General features: G+C 30.9%; 1 protein-coding gene across 8 annotated transcripts in view; it reads left to right on the forward strand.

The window, feature by feature from the left end:
* The window catches only part of LOC145303489 (uncharacterized), a 731,279-nt gene that overhangs the window by 639,977 nt on the left and 70,816 nt on the right, over nucleotides 1-20,486 (forward strand). For 6 of the 8 annotated variants that reach the window (XM_080144908.1, XM_080144909.1, XM_080144911.1 and 3 more), the window contains 9 exons: nucleotides 2,198-2,308; nucleotides 4,007-4,117; nucleotides 5,133-5,243; nucleotides 6,219-6,329; nucleotides 7,342-7,452; nucleotides 8,435-8,545; nucleotides 9,608-9,718; nucleotides 13,399-13,509; nucleotides 20,341-20,451. In XM_080144908.1, coding sequence (XP_080001034.1) covers nucleotides 2,198-2,308; nucleotides 4,007-4,117; nucleotides 5,133-5,243; nucleotides 6,219-6,329; nucleotides 7,342-7,452; nucleotides 8,435-8,545; nucleotides 9,608-9,718; nucleotides 13,399-13,509; nucleotides 20,341-20,451 — 999 coding nt within the window. The remainder of the gene's footprint in view (nucleotides 1-2,197; nucleotides 2,309-4,006; nucleotides 4,118-5,132; nucleotides 5,244-6,218; nucleotides 6,330-7,341; nucleotides 7,453-8,434; nucleotides 8,546-9,607; nucleotides 9,719-13,398; nucleotides 13,510-20,340; nucleotides 20,452-20,486) is intronic. The other 2 variants (XM_080144910.1, XM_080144913.1) reach the window with 2 other exon arrangements.

The raw sequence follows: 20,486 nt of genomic DNA on the forward strand, positions 1-20,486 counted from the left end.
TCTCTGATTTCACATCAATTCAACAACACTCTAGTACTTATTAATGCCTCTGTGGGCATTTATTTTTAAAAACTGATTATGTTTTAACGTTGCCATGTTATTTAGATGCGTGTGTCTTTACATACCACAGACACGTATGTGGATTAGATGATAAATAGAACTTAGCCTCACCACACTATTGATCTCTAAAAATGTATCTAACTTCTGGCGTGTGACGATTAAAGCCAGATGTAGAGTTGAGTGTAGTATCTGTTCTGTTAATTAAAAAAAAGAGAAATCCATCTTCACTTGGTTATCGTTTTATTTGTTCTATTCAGAGTGCCCCCTTTGATGATCTGGATATGCTATGCATAAAAATACCGCATACTTATGGTAAAGAAAATAAATCAGGTTATCTTATGTCTTACAATTAATGGTTTCAACCAGGTTTTTGAGGTTTACTTTAAGTGTAACTGGATATATGATTATTACCAATGCCAGGATTTTTTTTTCTCTTTTTCATCCCCTACAACGCATATTGCCACTTGGAACATAAGGAGTCATGTTGGGGAGTTGAGCATTAAGACATCTATTCACATTACATTTAAACTTCAACAAGCTAGTACAGTTAGGGAAGCAGGAACAGGAAGCGAATTCCAAAATCTAGCTGTTCAAGATAAAAAAAAAAAACTATTAGAGTAGATGACTTTCCGATAATTAGGGACCTGAACAGTGAAGGGGTAGAATTTTACTGCTTGTCGAGTTGATGCATGCTGAGGAGGCACGTGCTATGAGTTCATTACGGCGCATTTCATTGAAGTACTTGTAAAACAGGCAGTGGGATGCTACATTGCGGCGCTGGGACAAAGGTTGGAGCCTGACAGCTAGTGTGGAACCTAGTAGAGTTGAAATTCATTCTTAGACCCTGTCTATGGGTGAAAGACTTATGACAGATGCACGAGCCAAGATGCGGCAGCAATACTCCATGCACGTGCGAATTGTGATCTTGTAAAGATATAGGATGCTCTCTGGTGTGAGTAATTTTCTAGCATAGTAGAGGGAACCCACCTTCTTTGCAGCAGCTTTAGCTTTGTTCTCATTGTATTTGTTCCAAATCATATTTGACATGCCTACTGAGGATACTGTTTTGAAAACTTGGTCACGCATGTTATCAATTACTCACCCACATACATGCGTAGTTAGTCACTTATTCTATTGAATACTTATTTTAAATCGAATCAATACTCGCATAAGTATACACGTGCCAATATGGAGAAACAGCGAGTGTTTTGCTTGACAAATACTTGTCACTTATGACGTCAATTAAATTCAATGTTGTTGCAGAAAAATACGAATTTGGATGGTAGCTTATGAAAATTATTAAATCGATATCTCCTTTGCCTGTCAGTGCTAAGTAAATATTTTCCAGGCATAATTATTTTGCAGTTAAAGTTTGTGGCTTAAAAGCATGCAAGAATAGAGATGAATGCACTGATTTAGGCAATAGTTTTAAATGTGCTTGCAAGATATTAATATCTGACATAGCGATATTTGATTCAGGCCAGCCTATTATATTTTGCTGAAGATTTTTCTGAAAATATTTATTGCGGCTACGCAAATTACTAGAGTGGATATTTTTCCTTAATAATAAAAAGGAAAGCTTCTAGGTGTAATTATACTGATTTTACTCTCTTTAATTCTTCAAATATATATATATATATATTATATATATATATACATATATATTAATTATATATATATATATACTTTTATATATATATATATATATATATATATATATATATATATAATTATGCAATTTCATGCGCGTCTGCATGTGTGTTGGTATGCTTGCTTGAATATGTAGGTGCTTCTCAAATCTGAATTAATGACACATTATAATTTCTCTAACTTTATTTGATTAGCATCAATGAAGATTCAAATGTTTTTAGTTCACAAAATAATTTGATTACAAAATTAAAATTACCTAATGTATTTCTATTTCATTCTAAACAAGTCAGTCATTTTTTATTATTTCCCCAGGAAACACCGGATAGGTACTTATAATGTTAGCCTTATGACGTAAAAGATATTTTGAACTCCGAGGATTAATTAAACTAAAATAAGGCAGAGACATACAAATTAGACGTTAGTAGTTGCTTCGTTTTTGAGTGTAAAATACACATTTTAAAACGTTATCTTGTTTTTATTTTTTCAGTCAATGCCTGTGGCCTGAAACCCTGTAAAAATGGAGGTGAATGCACAAATGAAGGCAAGAGCTTTAAATGTCTTTGCAAGGCAGGATTTAAAGGAAAAACTTGCACTGAAGGTAAATATAGTTCTCTTTGCATTTTTCAACTATCCACTTACTCTACTTAAATCTATCTATGCCAATAAGACAATGGATCCACCCTTAGAAAAAAAGCTTCAGTCTATACAAGAATGGAACACAAAATGGATGATTTAGCAAGAATTAAAAACTTTCCTACTACCGTAGCTGCTAATACCCTTCAAAAGAGTCTAATATTTAAATTCCTTAGTCTAACATTTATAGTAAAGGTGAATTGAAATAAATACACTGAAGATGCTGTCAAGTCTGTTGAAAAAAAAAGGTAGGCTCCTTCTACCAGACTAGAAATCTTCTTATACCTGCACATATCCTATAATGCTATAAAGCCAGTATCCACTCATGCATGGAAAATTGGGTGGATCTACACTATTAGGACAAAATTTCGGAAATCGTAATACTGAATTCCACATGAAAGCAATGGTATCTGCGTATTCCTCGTATTTTAAAGAGGATTATATCCAAAAAGTACCAAAATCGATTAGGTAGAAAATTATTTATTAAGAAAAAAATAAATAGAATTTGATGAAAACGATCGTAAGACACAGAAGAGTTAAAAAGGGAGGTAAATTACCGTTTGGATTTAAACAAGATGGGGGCAATTTTTTACTTTCTACCATGATGAAAGTTTTTTTTTTTTTAATAATTCAGAAATATTAAGGTAATTCCAACTGTATAATTTGGAAAGTACCATTGAAACGTATTAAAATTGACAAAAAAAATCATTGTTTTTTTTATCTGAAAATGCCATTTATGAATTACGAAATCTCGTCCTAATAGTGTAGAAGCGCAAAAACTTGTCTAATAGATCCTGCACTCTCTCCCATGCACCAGCTCTGATTTCTTGATTATAATGTTACATTCCAGTGCTTGTTTTACAAGTATTTGCGTCGATGATAAAACTATCGCATGCAGTATTAGAAAAAAAATATTTGTATTATTCCTATATCTGAGTTGGTGTTCTTAACCATTATTTTCTCCCTCTTAGATAGGGTTAAAAATATGACTCTAATATTATGTGTCCGAAAATATCTAACAAACTGAAGCCAATGTCCCATCACTACAATTTTTCCTGTACGTGGTTCATCAGTAATTCTTATTTAACTAGCTCGCAGGTTAGCGTTGTCCGGTTATACATCCGGGCGTGAACAGGGATCATTTGATCTGTAGTCGAATACTGTATCACTTAGCTATATTTCCAGATTAGAGTAAATCTGTTTTCTTTAAGACGAAATGATTTGCTGAGATATTATTATCTCCCTTGGCCGATGTAACGTAAAAAAATCTCCTGTCAAAAATTATTCTTTTTTTATCCATCAGAGAAAAGTTATTTTTAAGATCGTTGTTTTTTCGATTTCCGATACTTAGATAAATTTCTGTATCTTAGAACACTGCAAGACATATAACTAACTAAATTTGTAACAGATAGGTTCAGTCATTTCGTAACCTATGAGGAAGGAACTCACACACATGCACCCACAAAGTAATTTTTATATAATAGTAGAGATAAAATTATTTAAGCAATATTTAATAACTTTAACAATTGAAATTTAATTTATTGTTTTTCAACAGTATTTTGTGTATCTTATGCTAATTTTTTTTATTTTATGTAATTATTTGTAGTATATTTATGTAGTCTTTATCGGTTTATATTTACTACACCCCTTTTTATTTTCTTAGTTAATGCATGTGGGCTAGAACCATGTAAGAATGGTGCCAAGTGTAAAGATGTTGGCGACCACTACCAATGTATTTGTAAAGTAGGATTTAAGGGAAAAACCTGTTCTGAAGGTAAATATTTGCTTTTGTTTTTTTTAAATGTATACTAGAATACTCGTGACTTGAATTTATATATTTGTATAATATATATATATATATATATATATATATATATATATATATATATATATATATAGTGGAAATAGTAATTAATAAAAACTGAAGAAAGTGCTCAATACTGTTGTAGAGCAAATATACGTTTGTTTTTTTATTACCGTATCTTTCTGTTAAGTTACATTATTGTTTCAGCTAATCGGCCGTTTTTTCTGACCGTCTGTAGCTTCCTCAGATTTTACATCAGTTTCTGTAAAATCTGAGGAAGCTACAGACGGCCAAAAAAAAAAAACGGCCTAGTAGCTGAAACAATAATGTAACTTAACAGAAATATACGGTAATAAAAAATAAAACGTATATATATATATATATATATATAGGGTGCAGAAAGTCTTGCTATACAATCTACAGGTTGTCATTTCTTTGTTTAATTTGCATGCAGTAGATTTTTAAGCAAATTGCATTACCATAGTGTGAATTAGGCATATTTTTACGTTACAAACACCCCCCATATATATATATATATATATATATATATATATATATATATATATATATATATATATATATATATATATATATATATATATATCTGGTTACCTCCTCCCAACTGACTACAACATAATTTCATTTATGGTCAACATTACATAATACTTGCCGAGCTGTCTTCTTAAATAATGAAAAGTTACACGTTTCATCCATTTTTTTCTTTTTTTTTTACAAAAAAGTAACTATTTATAAAGGCCTGGAGACCACTCGAGGATAAGGCTTAATGAGTGTACAGTAGTCAAGGGAACACTATCATAGTAATTTCTTTCAATCCATTCATAATATTTTTTACTATCCATCTGACAATTTCATTAAACTTTTTCCTTGAGTCGCCTTTGGCCTTGCTAATTGGTGACCCATGAGCACAAGAAATTACAATTTTACGTTAAAAATATTTCATTGGTTGATTCTTTTCATCTTTCAGTAAATGCTTGCGCGTTCAAACCCTGCAAGAACGATGCGACTTGCACCGACGTTGCTGATAAATTCAAGTGTACATGTAAAGTCGGATTTAAAGGCGACACCTGCGAAATCGGTGAGTAATTAATATAAAAAAACAGTGTATCAAAATCCCATTTATGAATTACGAAATCTCGTCCTAATAGTGTAGAAGCACCAAAACTTATCTCATAGATCCTGCACCATCTCCCATGCACCAGCTCTAATTTCTTAATTATAATGTTACATTCCAGTGCTTGTTTTACAAGTATTTGCGTCGATGATAAAACTATCGCATGCAGTATTAGAAAAAAAAAATTTGTATTATTCCTATATCAGAGTTGGGTTCTTAACCATTATTTTCTCGCTCTTAGACAGGGTTAAAAATATGACTCTGATATTATGTATCCGAAAATATCTAACAAACTGAGGCACTGTCCCATCACTACAATCTTTTCTGTACGTTGTTTATCAGTAATTCTTATTTAACTAGCTGGCAGGTTAGCGTTGTCCGGTTATACATCCGGACGTGAACAGGGATCATTTGATCTGTAGTCGAATACTGTATCACTTAGCTATATTTCCAGATTAGAGTAAATCTGTTTTCTTTAAGACGAAATGATTTGCTGAGATATTATCTCCCTTGGCCGATGTAACGTAAACTATTATCCTGTCAAAAATTATTCTTTTTTTATCCATCAGAAAAAAGTTATTTTTAAGATCGTTGTTTTTTCGATTGTCGATACTTATCAGATAAATTTCTGTATCTTAGAACACTGCAAGACATATAACTAGCTTTGTGTTAAGTTTGTAACAGATAGGCTCAGCCATTTCGTAACCTATGAGGAAGGAACTCACACACATGCACCCACAAAGTAATTTTTATATAATAGTAGAGATAAAATTATTTAAGCAATATTTAATAACTTTAACAATTGAAATTTAATTTATTGTTTTTCAACAGTATTTTGTGTATCTTATGTTAATTTTTTTTATTTTATGTAATTATTTGTAGTATATTTATGTAGTCTTTATCGGTTTATTTTTACCACACCCCTTTTTATTTTCTTAGTTAATGCATGTGGGCTAGAACCATGTAAGAATGGTGCCAAGTGTAAAGATGTTGGCGACCACTACCAATGTATTTGTAAAGTAGGATTTAAGGGAAAAACCTGTTCTGAAGGTAAATATTTGCTTTTGTTTTTTTTAAATGTATACTAGAATACTCGTGACTTGAATTTATATATTTGTATAATATATATATATATATATATATATATATATATATACATTATATATATATATATATATATATATAGTGGAAATAGTAATTAATAAAAACTGAAGAAAGTGCTCAATACTGTTGTAGAGCAAATATACGTTTGTTTTTTTATTACCGTATCTTTCTGTTAAGTTACATTATTGTTTCATCTAATCGGCCGTTTTCTCTGACCGTCTGTAGCTTCCTCAGATTTTACATCAGTTTCTGTAAAATCTGAGGAAGCTACAGACGGAAAAAAAAACGGCCCAGTAGCTGAAACAATTATGTAACTTAACAGAAAGTTACGGTAATAAAAAATAAAACGTATATATATATATATATATATATATATATATATATATATAGGGTGCAGAAAGTCTTGCTATACAATCTACAGGTTGTCATTTCTTTGTTTAATTTGCATGCAGTAGATTTTTAAGCAAATTGCATTACCATAGTGTGAATTAGGCATATTTTTACGTTACAAACACCCCCCCCACATATATATATATATATATATATATATATATATATATATATATATATATATATATCTGGTTACCTCCTCCCAACTGACTACAACATAATTTCATTTATGGTCAACATTACATAATACTTGCCGAGCTGTCTTCTTAAATAATGAAAAGTTACACGTTCCATCCATTTTTTTCTTTTTTTTTACAAAGAAGTAACTATTTATAAAGGCCTGGAGACCACTCGAGGATAAGGCTTAATGAGTGTACAGTAGTCAAGGGAACACTATCATAGTAATTTCTTTCAATCCATTCATAATATCTTTTACTATCCATCTGACAATTTCATTAAACTTTTTCCTTGAGTCGCCTTTGGCCTTGCTAATTGGTGACCCATAAGTACAAGAAATGACAATTTTACGTTAAAAATATTTCATTGGTTGATTCTTTTCATCTTTCAGTAAATGCTTGCGCGTTCAAACCCTGCAAGAACGATGCGACTTGCACCGACGTTGCTGATAAATTCAAGTGTACATGTAAAGTCGGATTTAAAGGCGACACCTGCGAAATCGGTGAGTAATTAATATAAAAAAAAAAGTGTATCAAAATCCCATTTATGAATTACGAAATCTCGTCCTAATAGTGTAGAAGCACCAAAACTTGCCTAATAGATCCTGCACTCTCTCCCATGCACCAGCTCTAATTTCTTGATTATAATGTTACATTCCAGTGCTTGTTTTACAAGTATTTGCGTCGATGATAAAACTATCGCATGCAGTATTAGAAAAAAAAAATATTTGTATTATTCCTATATCAGAGTTGGTGTTCTTAACCATTATTTTCTCGCTCTTAGACAGGGTTAAAAATAAGACTCTGATATTATGTGTCCGAAAATATCTAAGAAACTGAGGCACTGTCCCATCACTACAATCTTTCCTGTACGTTGTTTATCAGTAATTCTTATTTAACTAGCTGGCAGGTTAGCGTTGTCCGGTTATACATCCGGGCGTGAACAGGGATCATTTGATCTGTAGTCGAATACTGTATCACTTAGCTATATTTCCAGATTACAGTAAATCTGTTTTCTTTAAGACGAAATGATTTGCTGAGATATTATCTCCCTTGGCCGATGTCACGTAAACTATTATCCTGTCAAAAATTATTCCTTTTTTTATCCATCAGAAAAAAGTTATTTTTAAGATCGTTGTTTTTTCGATTGTCAATACTTATCAGATAAATTTATGTAACTTAGAACACTGCAAGACATATAACTAGCTTTGTGTTAAATTTGTAACAGATAGGTTCAGTCATTTCGTAACCTATGAGGAAGGAACTCACACACATGCACCCACAAAGTAATTTTTATATAATAGTAGAGATAAAATTATTTAAGCAATATTTAATAACTTTAACAATTGAAATTTAATTTATTGTTTTTTCAACAGTATTTTGTGTATCTTATGCTAATTTTTTTTTATTTTTTGTAATTATTTGTAGTATATTTATATAGTCTTTATCGGTTTATTTTTACTACACCCCTTTTTATTTTTTTAGTTAATGCATGTGGGCTAGAACCATGTAAGAATGGTGCCAAGTGTAAAGATGTTGGCGACCACTACCAATGTATTTGTAAAGTAGGATTTAAGGGAAAAACCTGTTCTGAAGGTAAATATTTGCTTTTGTTTTTTTTAATGTATACTAGAATACTCGTGACTTGAATTTATATATTTGTATAATATATATATATATATACACATTATATATATATATATACACATTATATATATATATATATATATATATATATATATATATATATAGTAGAAATGGTAATTAATAAAAACTGAAGAAAGTGCTCAATACTGTTGTAGAGCAAATATACGTTTGTTTTTTTATTACCGTATCTTTCTGGTAAGTTATATTATTGTTTCATCTAATCGGCCGTTTTTTCTGACCGTCTGTAGCTTCCTAAGATTTTACATCAGTTTCTGTAAAATCTGAGGAAGCTACAGACGGCCAAATAAAACGGCCCAGTAGCTGAAACAATAATGTAACTTAACAGAAAGATACGGTAATAAAAAATAAAACGTATATATATATATATATATGGTTCAGAAAGTCTTGCTATACAATCTACAGGTTGTCATTTCTTTGTTTAATTTGCATGCAGTAGATTTTTAAGCAAATTGCATTACCATAGTGTGAATTAGGCATATTTTTACGTTACAAGCACCCCCCATATATATATATATATATATATATATATATATATATATATGTATATATATATATATATATATATATATATATATATATATATATATATATATATATATATATATATATCTGGTTACCTCCTCCCAACTGACTACAACATAATTTCATTCATGGTCAACATTACATAATACTTGCCGAGCTGTCTTCTTAAATAATGAAAAGTTACACGTTCCATCCATTTTTTTCTTTTTTTTTTACAAAGAAGTAACTATTTATAAAGGCCTGGAGACCACTCGAGGATAAGGCTTAATGAGTGTACAGTAGTCAAGGGAACACTATCATAGTAATTTCTTTCAATCCATTCATAATATTTTTTACTATCCATCTGACAATTTCATTAAACTTTTTCCTTAAGTCGCCTTTGGCCTTGCTAATTGGTGACCCATGAGTACAAGAAATTACAATTTTACGTTAAAAATATTTGATTGGTTGATTCTTTTCATCTTTCAGTAAATGCTTGCGCGTTCAAACCCTGCAAGAACGATGCGACTTGCACCGACGTTGCTGATAAATTCAAGTGTACATGTAAAGTCGGATTTAAAGGCGACACCTGCGAAATCGGTGAGTAATTAATATAAAAAAAACAGTGTATCGAAAGTGTTTTCCCTTTACACTGCATCATGGTCATCTTTAAAGCACACGAAAACAAATGCTTGTCATAAACTGTTATCTTAAGTACTGAAATTCTTATTATATATTTTGTATCTTATTACAGTTAAAACATCGTAGACGTTTCAGTCAGATACAATGGGACTGTTTCCCTATAGATTGCATCGTCGTTAAATTATTTGTCATAAACTCTCTTCATAATGATCAAATTTTGTTCCTTGTTAAAAACATTGTTGCAATTAAAACATCCTAGTCGTTTAGCAGATACAACGAGACTGTTTCCCTGTAGACTGCATTATAGTCATCTTATAATCTAATGACAATAAATACTTGTCCTAAACTGTTCGCACGAGTAATAAAATGTACTATGGTTTTTATTTTATAATTAAAACATCGTGGCCATTTAAAATGAACACCGTGTGACTGCTTCCCTGCAAACTACATCACGCATTAAGCTAGGATAGTAGTATGTCTCAGAACCATGGTTTAAAAAATGACTATCATTTGCAGATGATCTTTTACAAAATATAAACGAATCATATACAAGTCAAGCACATGGTATCGACATAAAATATTACAGCAAAATCACATACATAAAACTTAATAATGCTATTCGTTAGTTATTGCACATAATCTAGCATATAAAGTTATCTTGTCAAATTTTAAGTCATACTTAAATAACAATCCGTCTGATATACCAATATTTGATTCAGACTAGCCTACTTCATTCATTTGTCTACGTTCACCAGCTAACTAGCACAAGCAGATTTTATTTTGCTTCAATTATTCTGAAAGTAATTATTACACCATAGAAAACTGTTACAGTTGTGATCACTTACTCAGCAAAACAGATTAAAAAAGTTATCGTTACAGTTATAGTGAGTTATCTCAATTGGATTCTTTAAAAATAAACATACATATTAATTACATTATATGATTGTAAACGTGTCCGCGTATATGTGCTTGTCTGTCTGCTTGCATGTGTTGGTAGTTCTCGTCGTCACATTAACTACTTATCACAGCTTTATATATGGAAGGAAACATATCCCAGTAATTAGATAAACAAAGTAAATAAGTTTGAAAATAATACGTATTAAAAGAAAAGGCTAGAATTGAACCTAGTAATCAAAAGTTAAAAGTGAATATATATAACTATTTATATACGATTTGAGGAATGTAGAGCAATTGTCCATTGTGTTAGAAATAACGATACAACCAGCTAAGTCAGATATCGGACAATGTAAATAAAGGAATGTCTTTGTTTTGCCAGAAACGTATTGGACATATGAGCATGTAATTCCACGTGAGAAACATTCACGTGGCTGGAGCACGTTTTGACGTCACAAAGAAAGATAATTTACAATATATTTCAAAGTCAGTCAGATCAGAGAGGGCAGTAGAGACAAATAAGTTAGGGTCGAATAATAAAGGAGGAGATTTAGCTAATCCTATTTTAGAAGCGAAATAAAGGAAAGAAAGACAATGTAGAAACCAACAAGGCATTCAAATCCCTGATTATCTCATCTGGATGGAGTAAAGATCATCATATTTATAAGTCTTATTTAAGGATTAGATAATTAGTGTTAAGTAATGATATTTATTAAAAAGATTTCTTATTTCATAAAATAATTAGATTATTAAATTAATGTCACCAAAATTAACACTCGTTTCTTCCTAAGTAATTTAAATTTTACTTTCGGAAAACGCCAGATAGTATAATTCGTAAAAAAAACAAATGCTTCCCATCAGTAATAACTGACCTAAAATACGGAGAAATGATTTTTGTAAAAATATGTGGTTGATTGCTTACAATACTCATTTAAAGATGCACATGCAAAGAGCAATCAAAATGCGCTAAGACTTTCTTTAGTAGAAGATTGGAAAGTGGGTCTGCAGGCAACAATGTGCCAAATATTGTCTGAAACAACTATCTGCCAGATATATACATAAGTAAGGCTCTGTAACTAAAAAGGGGATCGCTCAACTAGGATCCAGAAAAGACGATAATGGCTGGCCAAGATTAAGGCTTGATGACCAGTGCTTTTAAGATGAGCTGTCTCAACAATGACAAGTAAGGGTTCGCCCATACAGAAGTAGAGAATGTGATCAACCTAACTTGCAGTTGTTAGGTTCTGTTGAGGGATGGCTAATATACAATGCGACACAAGGGAGTATGTAAACATCTCTCATGGACAATCCGTAAAAAAACTCGATATCCAATGTAGCAACCGTCATGAACCATCCATTATGGCTATGCGATTCCTGCAGCTATGTACCTAGTAAACTGGCTGAAAAAACTGATAGTGATATTGGATAAGGAGAAAGGAGCTACCCTAGATTAAGTCAGTTCTACTAATGATGATGGCTTAAACCGAGCTGAGAGGGAGAATATAACTAAAAAGCAATCTTAGATATCCATAATTCCATATTATTTGGATTCATCGGGTTACTGTTCCCATCTGGTGTGTGATTTTCATAACGTTTATAATAATGTAATAAATAATGTAATAAATAGCGAAAATTACAACTAATAATACAAATAGGTTTCACACAAAAAATTAGCTGTGGTGCAGATGTTCGAGTACTTGAAAAAATCAAATATAAATGTGATATTCACCTTAAGATCAAAGGTACAATCCTCAGTGTGGACGATCGAAAAATACAATTGCGGATTACTTAGAACTTCTATCCCGTTATGGGTGACGAAACAAGAGCATGCTACCCCCGTGAAGTAAATAAAGGTTTCCATATGAAATTCCGTCCAAATTCCCGAGTTCGACAGAAACATTCCTGAATGCTGCAAGATACATCTGAAACGTTGTGTAAATTATATTTAAAATGAGAACAATATTCAGATTAATCCAAATAATACAAATAACCAATCCTTATCTCAAAAATTCAGAAATTACTATAATTCCAGTAATTATTCGGCAGACCGATCTCATGAAACCAATTTTCAAAATCTAACTGACGAACCAAATCAAAGAGATTCAAACAATTGCACTTAAAGAGACAATCTTGAAAAAAATTCTCAATTCTCGTCTCTGAAATAGCGGTTTATATCCAACAGGATACCCCATTCACAGCAAAACTATAAAGATAAGAAAACGGAAAACGGAAAGCAGGTCGGCTTGATCTCTGAGAAGTAACTGAACTAAACTTAAAACGCGATATACCTATGCTTTGTATGATATGTTCTTCTCATCTTGCAACTTGAATAAACATTTCTGATACAAAAATGTGTATTAGCTGCTACAAAAATGAAATAAGTAGTTGCTTCGGTTTTAAATATAAAGTGCACAATTTTAAAACGTTACTTTTTTTTTTTTAAATAATTTTTCAGTCAATGAAGATTCAAATTTTTTTGTTCACCAAATAATTTGATTACAAAATTAAAATTACCAAATGTATTTCTATTTCTTTCTAAACAAGTAAGTCATTTTTTATGAGTACAGCTAAAGTAATTCATATGTACTTATAATGTTAGCCTCATGACGTGAAAGATATTTTGATCTCCGAGGATTAATTAAACTAGAATAAGGCAGAGACATACAAATTAGACGTTAGTAGTTGCTTCGTTTTTGAGTGTAAAATACACATTTTAAAACGTTACCTTTTTTTTATTTTTTCAGTCAATGCCTGTGGCCTGAAACCCTGTAAAAATGGAGGTGAATGCACAAATGAGGGCAAGAGCTTTAAATGTCTTTGCAAGGCAGGATTTAAAGGAAAAACTTGCACTGAAGGTAAATGGATACTTGTTTGTTTTAATTATTTTAATTTTGATCAACAGCCAAGGTGTTTGTTTTGTTTAGACCTATTTGAATTCGTTTGAGTTGTTTTTACGCTAAACAAGGTATACTGCCACTTGGATATAAGGGGCTATTATTTGGCATCAGGTCTAATAGGAGACTGTGGGGAGTTGAGCAATGAGATGTCTGTTCACACTACATTTAAACTTTTGCATGTAAATGAAGTCAGGGAAGCAGGAGACAGGGAAGGTATTCTGAAGTCTAGCAGTCAATGTGAATAAATTATTGGAGTAGAAGGTTTCCCTGCATCTGGGAACCCTGACAGGAAAGGGTGGGATTTTGCTGTTTGTTTAATTGGAAGTATATACATCGAGGTACATGTGCTAAAAGTTAATCAGCGAACATTCCATTAAAGTACTTGTAAACCATGAAGAAAGATGCAACATGGCGGCGATGGGAGATAATTTGAAGCTTGGCTGATACTTATTGGATTTGAGACTTATTTTTGGATCCTGAGTAAGTGGGAGAGACTAGCGGTAGATGCTGGAGAGTCAGCGTTTAATTTGAAACTGTTCCATTCGAAGATATTTTCCGGATACAGAAGCAATCTACTACCAGGGCATTGATTTTGAAATTGTTACAATTGCTTAATCATATATAGATGTTGCATCTTTAATGTAAAAAGTCCTATTATGATGCTGGTTAGGTTCTATTCAACATCCTCAACTTAGATAGTCGATAGTGATAGAGAAAACTATTGTTTTTGTTTGGAAACTGTTTTTTACTAAGTTAACAAAACACTAATTTGACTGTCAGTAGTTTATTTGTAACTATTTATTTTAATACGGGTACATTATTATACATTGTAAAACTAATGTAACCACATAATATGAAAAGATTTTAGAACAAATTGCTCAATTTCTTCGAGGAAAAATATGAAATTAATAATTCTATTTTAAAAATAAAAGATGTATTAACAAATTATAAAAACTAAAATTCATTGCAGAAATGCTAATTTCTTTTCAATAACTCTTAGCAGCCGGTTGTAAACATAAGATGTTAGATTTGAAATTCTAACAGCATGTAACTAGCTTGGAGCAACATTAACTGCCTCGAACAGGTCATGCCTGCTGTTAAATTGCCTTCTATTAGAATAAATCTCTTTTCCGAGGATGCACCGCAGGTTTTCAATGAGATTCAAGTCACAGTTATTTGAAGGTCAGCCCACACGAAAATCTTCAACACCTCCCTCCTCTTTCAACCAGAAATTAGTAAACTTTGATACATGACTTGGTGTGCTGTCTTCCATATATATATATATATATATATATATATATATATATATATATATATATATAAAGTCATGTTTCTCCATTTAGTTACACTGAATATCAAGTGATTAAAAAATATATTGCTCTAGAAAAGTACAGTAACTTCTGATGATCACTTTGTTTATAAAACTCAGGACTTTTATTTATGTCCAGATACTATCAGGAAATGATGAAACGAGTATAATTCACTAAGATAACGATATATATATATATAACTCTCTTCGTATAAAAGAGACCTAGTGTGCGTGTGTGCGTGAGCGCGCACACGCGGAAGGAAGGATCTCTATTAAACTACCGTGTTAATTTTGTGTCTACAGACTTAAAACTAAATATGTAAGAGATTCGGACATGTAGAACAAATTCGATTTGCACTTTAGCCGGTAAAAGTATCGATTTAGCGGTCAAAATCAAAAAATTGGAAATTAGCAGGAAAGTCAACTTGAAGTGCTTCGCTATGCATGCACAAATATACATTTATATATTTTAAAAATTTTAATTTTTAAAGTTTTGATATTCATTTGTTGTTAGCTCAGATGATAACAAATAAAACTGGAACACTGTTTTGGTTCTGGTTCTAGCAAATGGTACACAGGTGCTATTTTTTAAAACTTTTGATATGTATAAATATATGTATGTATATATGTATATGTATGTATATATATACATGTATACGTATGTATATATGTATGTATATGTATGTATATATGTATGTGTGCATATATATATATATATATATATATATATATATATATATATATATATATACTGTAAACTGTAAACTGATTGTGTTGCCAGAGAAAAATGTTTTCCAAAAAGACATTACTTTTAAAAAAACTTTATATAAAAATATTCGAAGAGAACTGAACAAGGCTTGAAAAGCGTTATAAAATATTCAAAAATGATATGTCTGAAAAACCTACAATTTTTTGATGGCTACACTATATATATATATATATATATATATATATAAATATATATATATATATGTTATATATACATACATATATATATGTTATATATATATATGTTATATATATATGTTACATATATATGTGTTATTATATGGAAAAATGCGCGCATGAAAAGTAATATTCTTAAGATTTTATTAAACCTGGAAAAGTAAAGGACAAGAAATTTAACCTGGAAAAGTAAAGAACAAGATATTCTAGTAAAGTAAAAAATAAGAATTTTTTAGACTTAAAATATTGCAGCTAAAAATAAAATTTGAATATTGATAAATATTTTATTTATTATTTGCATATGTTGTTGTTTATTGTTGAGTTAGAAAGGGTGTCAGTCGCTGGATTGAACTTATTTCCCCCCTATTATTTGCATATATTTATGTAGTGAAAATTGTTTGAATAAAATTAATTCATTAGTTAGTTAGTTAGTAGATGGAATTAATAATTCTATAATTTACATAAAAATTAATAATTTTATTATATCATGATTAGGATCATTTAATTCATTTTTTAGCTGCAATATTTTAAGTCTAAAAAATTCTTATTTTTTACTTTACTAGAATATCTTGTTCTTTACTTTTCCAGGTTGAATTTCTTGTCCTTTACTTTTCCAGGTTTAATAAAATCTTAAGAATATTACTTTTCATGCGCGCATTTTTCCATATAATCCATGATTTTTCCAGGTATTGCTATTGTATTAATATATAAATTTATAATATTTATTAATGATGTCAAAATGAATTAGCTCTCAAACACACATTTATGCAATATTTATCATTCAATCACAGTAGTTCCGAGCTAGGGTCTCTACCGAGACTGCGGTTTATGAATTCGTGATCTGTATAGAGCGTAAACTAACAAAAAAGAAGATGGCACTCGATGTCTTTTTAGATATCGTTGGAGCTTTTGACAACATACCCTTCAGTAGTATGTTCAAGTTGCTACAAGAACTCAATGTGCCATCAGTACTCATCCGATGGATTGAGTATATGGTGAGGCACAGAACAGTTCAAGTAGAACTACTGAGGGCAACTGTTTAAAGGGAAGTAATTAAATGAACCCCCAAAGTGGGATTTTATCACCTTTGCTATGGAACTGTATGCTGAATCCTCTTTTAATGTTCGGTTTTTTAAATATAAAAAAACGATACACGGGATTGAACCTAAAATCTTTCCACCAACCCCCCGGTACTCTAACCGTTACGCTAACATGTCATATTGGCAAAACCGCAGTAAAAAATATTTATATACAAAAAAAGTTATGCAAAATAAAAAAAAGCGTTAGTCACTTATGTATTTACTCTCCTGTTTGTGAACCCACATAATTTGTTGTAACTTTTTTTCTACTGAACCAATTTTCGAAATTTGTTTTTCAAAATATAGCTAATGAGGTGTTCTATCCAACTATATAACCTGTGTGAAATTTGGTTCCGAACGGAATTAGTGGTGGGGGTTTGAATGTGGATCGATTCATTCAATTTCGGACTTAAGCATATATTCAACCACTACCGTGGTTGAATGATATATATATATATATATATATATATATATATATGTTATATATATATATATGTTATATATATATGTTATATATATATATGTTATATATATACTATATATGTTATATATATATTATATATATATGTTGTATATATTATATATATATGTATATATATGTTATATATATATTATATATATATATGTTATATATAGATATATAATATATATATATATTATATATATGTATATTATATATATATATATGCGATAAGTGTTTTATATTAAATTATTCCGCCTGAATAGATCAAAGGGATTGCAAATTGTATTGTTATGATGACTGAACTTATTCATTTATGACCTGAATGTTTCATTTGCCTATTGCCAATACTGACGGTGTGAGAGTCTAAGATTGCGATCCTTGTCATGGACGTGCGTAAGAAGCAGAGATACGTCATAGAATTCCTGGCACAAGTGAACTGAAAATAGTGGTAACTATGTAGAAAATTAAATTTTTGAGCACAAAAGGTCACTTGTTTTAATGGTACTGCCCCTCTCTTCATAGCTCTTTAAATTTTACATGTATCGTATTCGTTCTGTTTTTACGACTCACTTTAGTTTTAGTCTTTGAAAAGGAGAGATCTGTTCTCGAAATTATCCAAGAAATTATAACAATCCGATTATATTTAACAGTAATTCCATATTAACTGATCTATATATTTTCAGTTGATAAATTACAATGTGTTTGTTATCATCATCATCATCATCATCATTATCATCATCATCAACACCATGACCCCCCTACCACCACCACCACCACCAGTTTCGTATTGGCTGTACATGCTGGCATGCATCGTTAAGAAATTGGCTTACAAAGTTAACTATCTCTAGTTAGGTCTTAATTTATCGTTTTAATATGAATCTATTTTCAAATATTCCAAATTCTTTCTAATATTTCACGTTTTTACTTTTGCAATATATATATATATATATATATATATATATATATATATATATATATATATATATATATATATATAAAGTGAACGTGTCTGTGTGTGTGTGTCTCTGTGTGTGTGTCCGTGTACATTTTCCTACGAAATAACTGTCAATTGTAAGTCTACAGACTCGAAATTTGATATACATGGTACTAAGATTTGGGAAAATCTTTGTAATCAGTTTTCGGCCAGAAATTTGGCTGCTAAGGGGACAAAGTTCAACGATGTGCCCTTTGAGGACTCTACCAAACTCCTCCGCCAATTTTGGGTCTAAACACTTGAAATTTTATGCATAGATTCCTTGGACATGGGTCTAACTTAATAACTTGATTTGAGCCCAAAACAATAAACATTAAGGAGTCATAATAGGGGTAAAAATTTTAAAAAATTACCTTTTTTTTTCTCAACATACACCTCGAAACACCCGGGCAACGCTGGGCTGAAATGCTAGTATATATATATATATATATATATATATATATATATATATATATATATATAATTAGACAAGTCTTGTTAAATAGCACGGAGAGTTTTTGCTTTATGAACTGTGTAACTTTTCAACTTTTCGAATTGTCATTCTTATTTCACGGTCGAATCTGTTCCATCGTCGTTTTCGTCCATCTGTTTTTTCTTTTGGTTGTTTTTTGCAAGTACTTTCAATTGAGTTTCATTAGTTATCTTCATGCAGTTTTCGATTACTGTTTCGATTAAAATCTGTAAATATTTATATGCTTCCATTAATATTACATTAAAAACGACAATTTGAAAAATTGAAAATTACAAAAAAGCTCATTAATTAAAAACACTCCAACAATACTTGTCTTTATGAAAACACGCTGCCTAAATACACAATATATATATATATATATATATATATATATATATATATATATATATATATATATATATATATATATATATATATATATATATATATATTGTGTATTTATAATCTCTTGTTACCTCATATAAACGGTCTTGGATATGACCTTAAACTATATCCGAGGGTAAGGCCCCAGCTTGCGAGCTTTGCGGAGTGTGGAGCCACCCTTTAATTTCCATTGCTCTCAGGTCCACTCTGACCCGGAGTGGAGTACCTGCTAGGGTCCCAACTATGTGTTAAATAGAAACCGACTTTAAAAAACTCCAAACAAACTCTATTAAAAAATCGTTCTTCAAAATCACTGGATTCGGCATTAAATAACCTGAAAAGGGTTGCTGCCGTATAACAAAAACAACCAATCAACCAACCAACCAACCTTATGTTTTTTTTTTTGTTTTTTTTCATAAACGGCACCACTTATCAAGGCCGATAGGCCACTCAAGGATAATGGTTAAAGAGTGTAGAGTAGTCAAAAGGACAATATAGTAATCGATAGTAAAGGAAGTTCGGTAAATTTGTTAACTTAAGTGGAACGGCTCATCAGAAATTTGTTCACGTTGGACTTGAAGACAACCATATTATAGAAAGCTGGAAAGCAGGAAAACGGAAGACAATTCTACAGGCGTGCAGTTCTGAGAAAGAAGCTTTGATCATGGAATCTATGTTAAGGTTTAGGTACAGATAAAGAGTGAGGAAAATTATTGATAATGTTTTCAGCTAGTCTAGTGTTTCTTGTGAAAGTTGTAAACAATCATAACAAAAACTCGCCTTGTATATTCACTGTATATAATTTAATTTTTTCTCTGTATGCGCTTAACTAAACGGAACCTTCATGAACAAAATTCCTGTCAAAGAACCTACCATCTGCGTAATACACTACTGCAGGTTTGCCTTCCAACCGACTTCAACATGATTTCTTTTATGTCCAATTTTATTAAATAGTTATTGAGCCATCTTTTAGAATCATCAAATTTTCCCGTTTCATCCATTACTTCCAATCCTCTCTTAATATTGTTCATTATCCACTTGACAATCATATTAAACTTTTTCCTTGAGTCACCCTTGGCCTTGCTAGCTGGTGACCCATGAATAAAAAATATGACAATTTTACGTTTAAAATATTTTATTGATGGATTATTTTTATTTTTTCAGTAAATGCTTGCGCGTTAAAACCCTGCAAGAACCATGCGACTTGCATCGATGTTGCTGACAAATTCAAGTGTATATGTAACGTTGGATTTAAAGGTGACACCTGCGAAATCGGTGAGTAATTAATATAAAAACCAATTTCTGATGCC

The sequence above is a fragment of the Euprymna scolopes genome, chromosome 19 (assembly GCF_053919585.1).
Source record: "Euprymna scolopes isolate OS-2025 chromosome 19, ASM5391958v1, whole genome shotgun sequence".
Lineage (NCBI taxonomy): Eukaryota > Metazoa > Mollusca > Cephalopoda > Sepiida > Sepiolidae > Euprymna > Euprymna scolopes.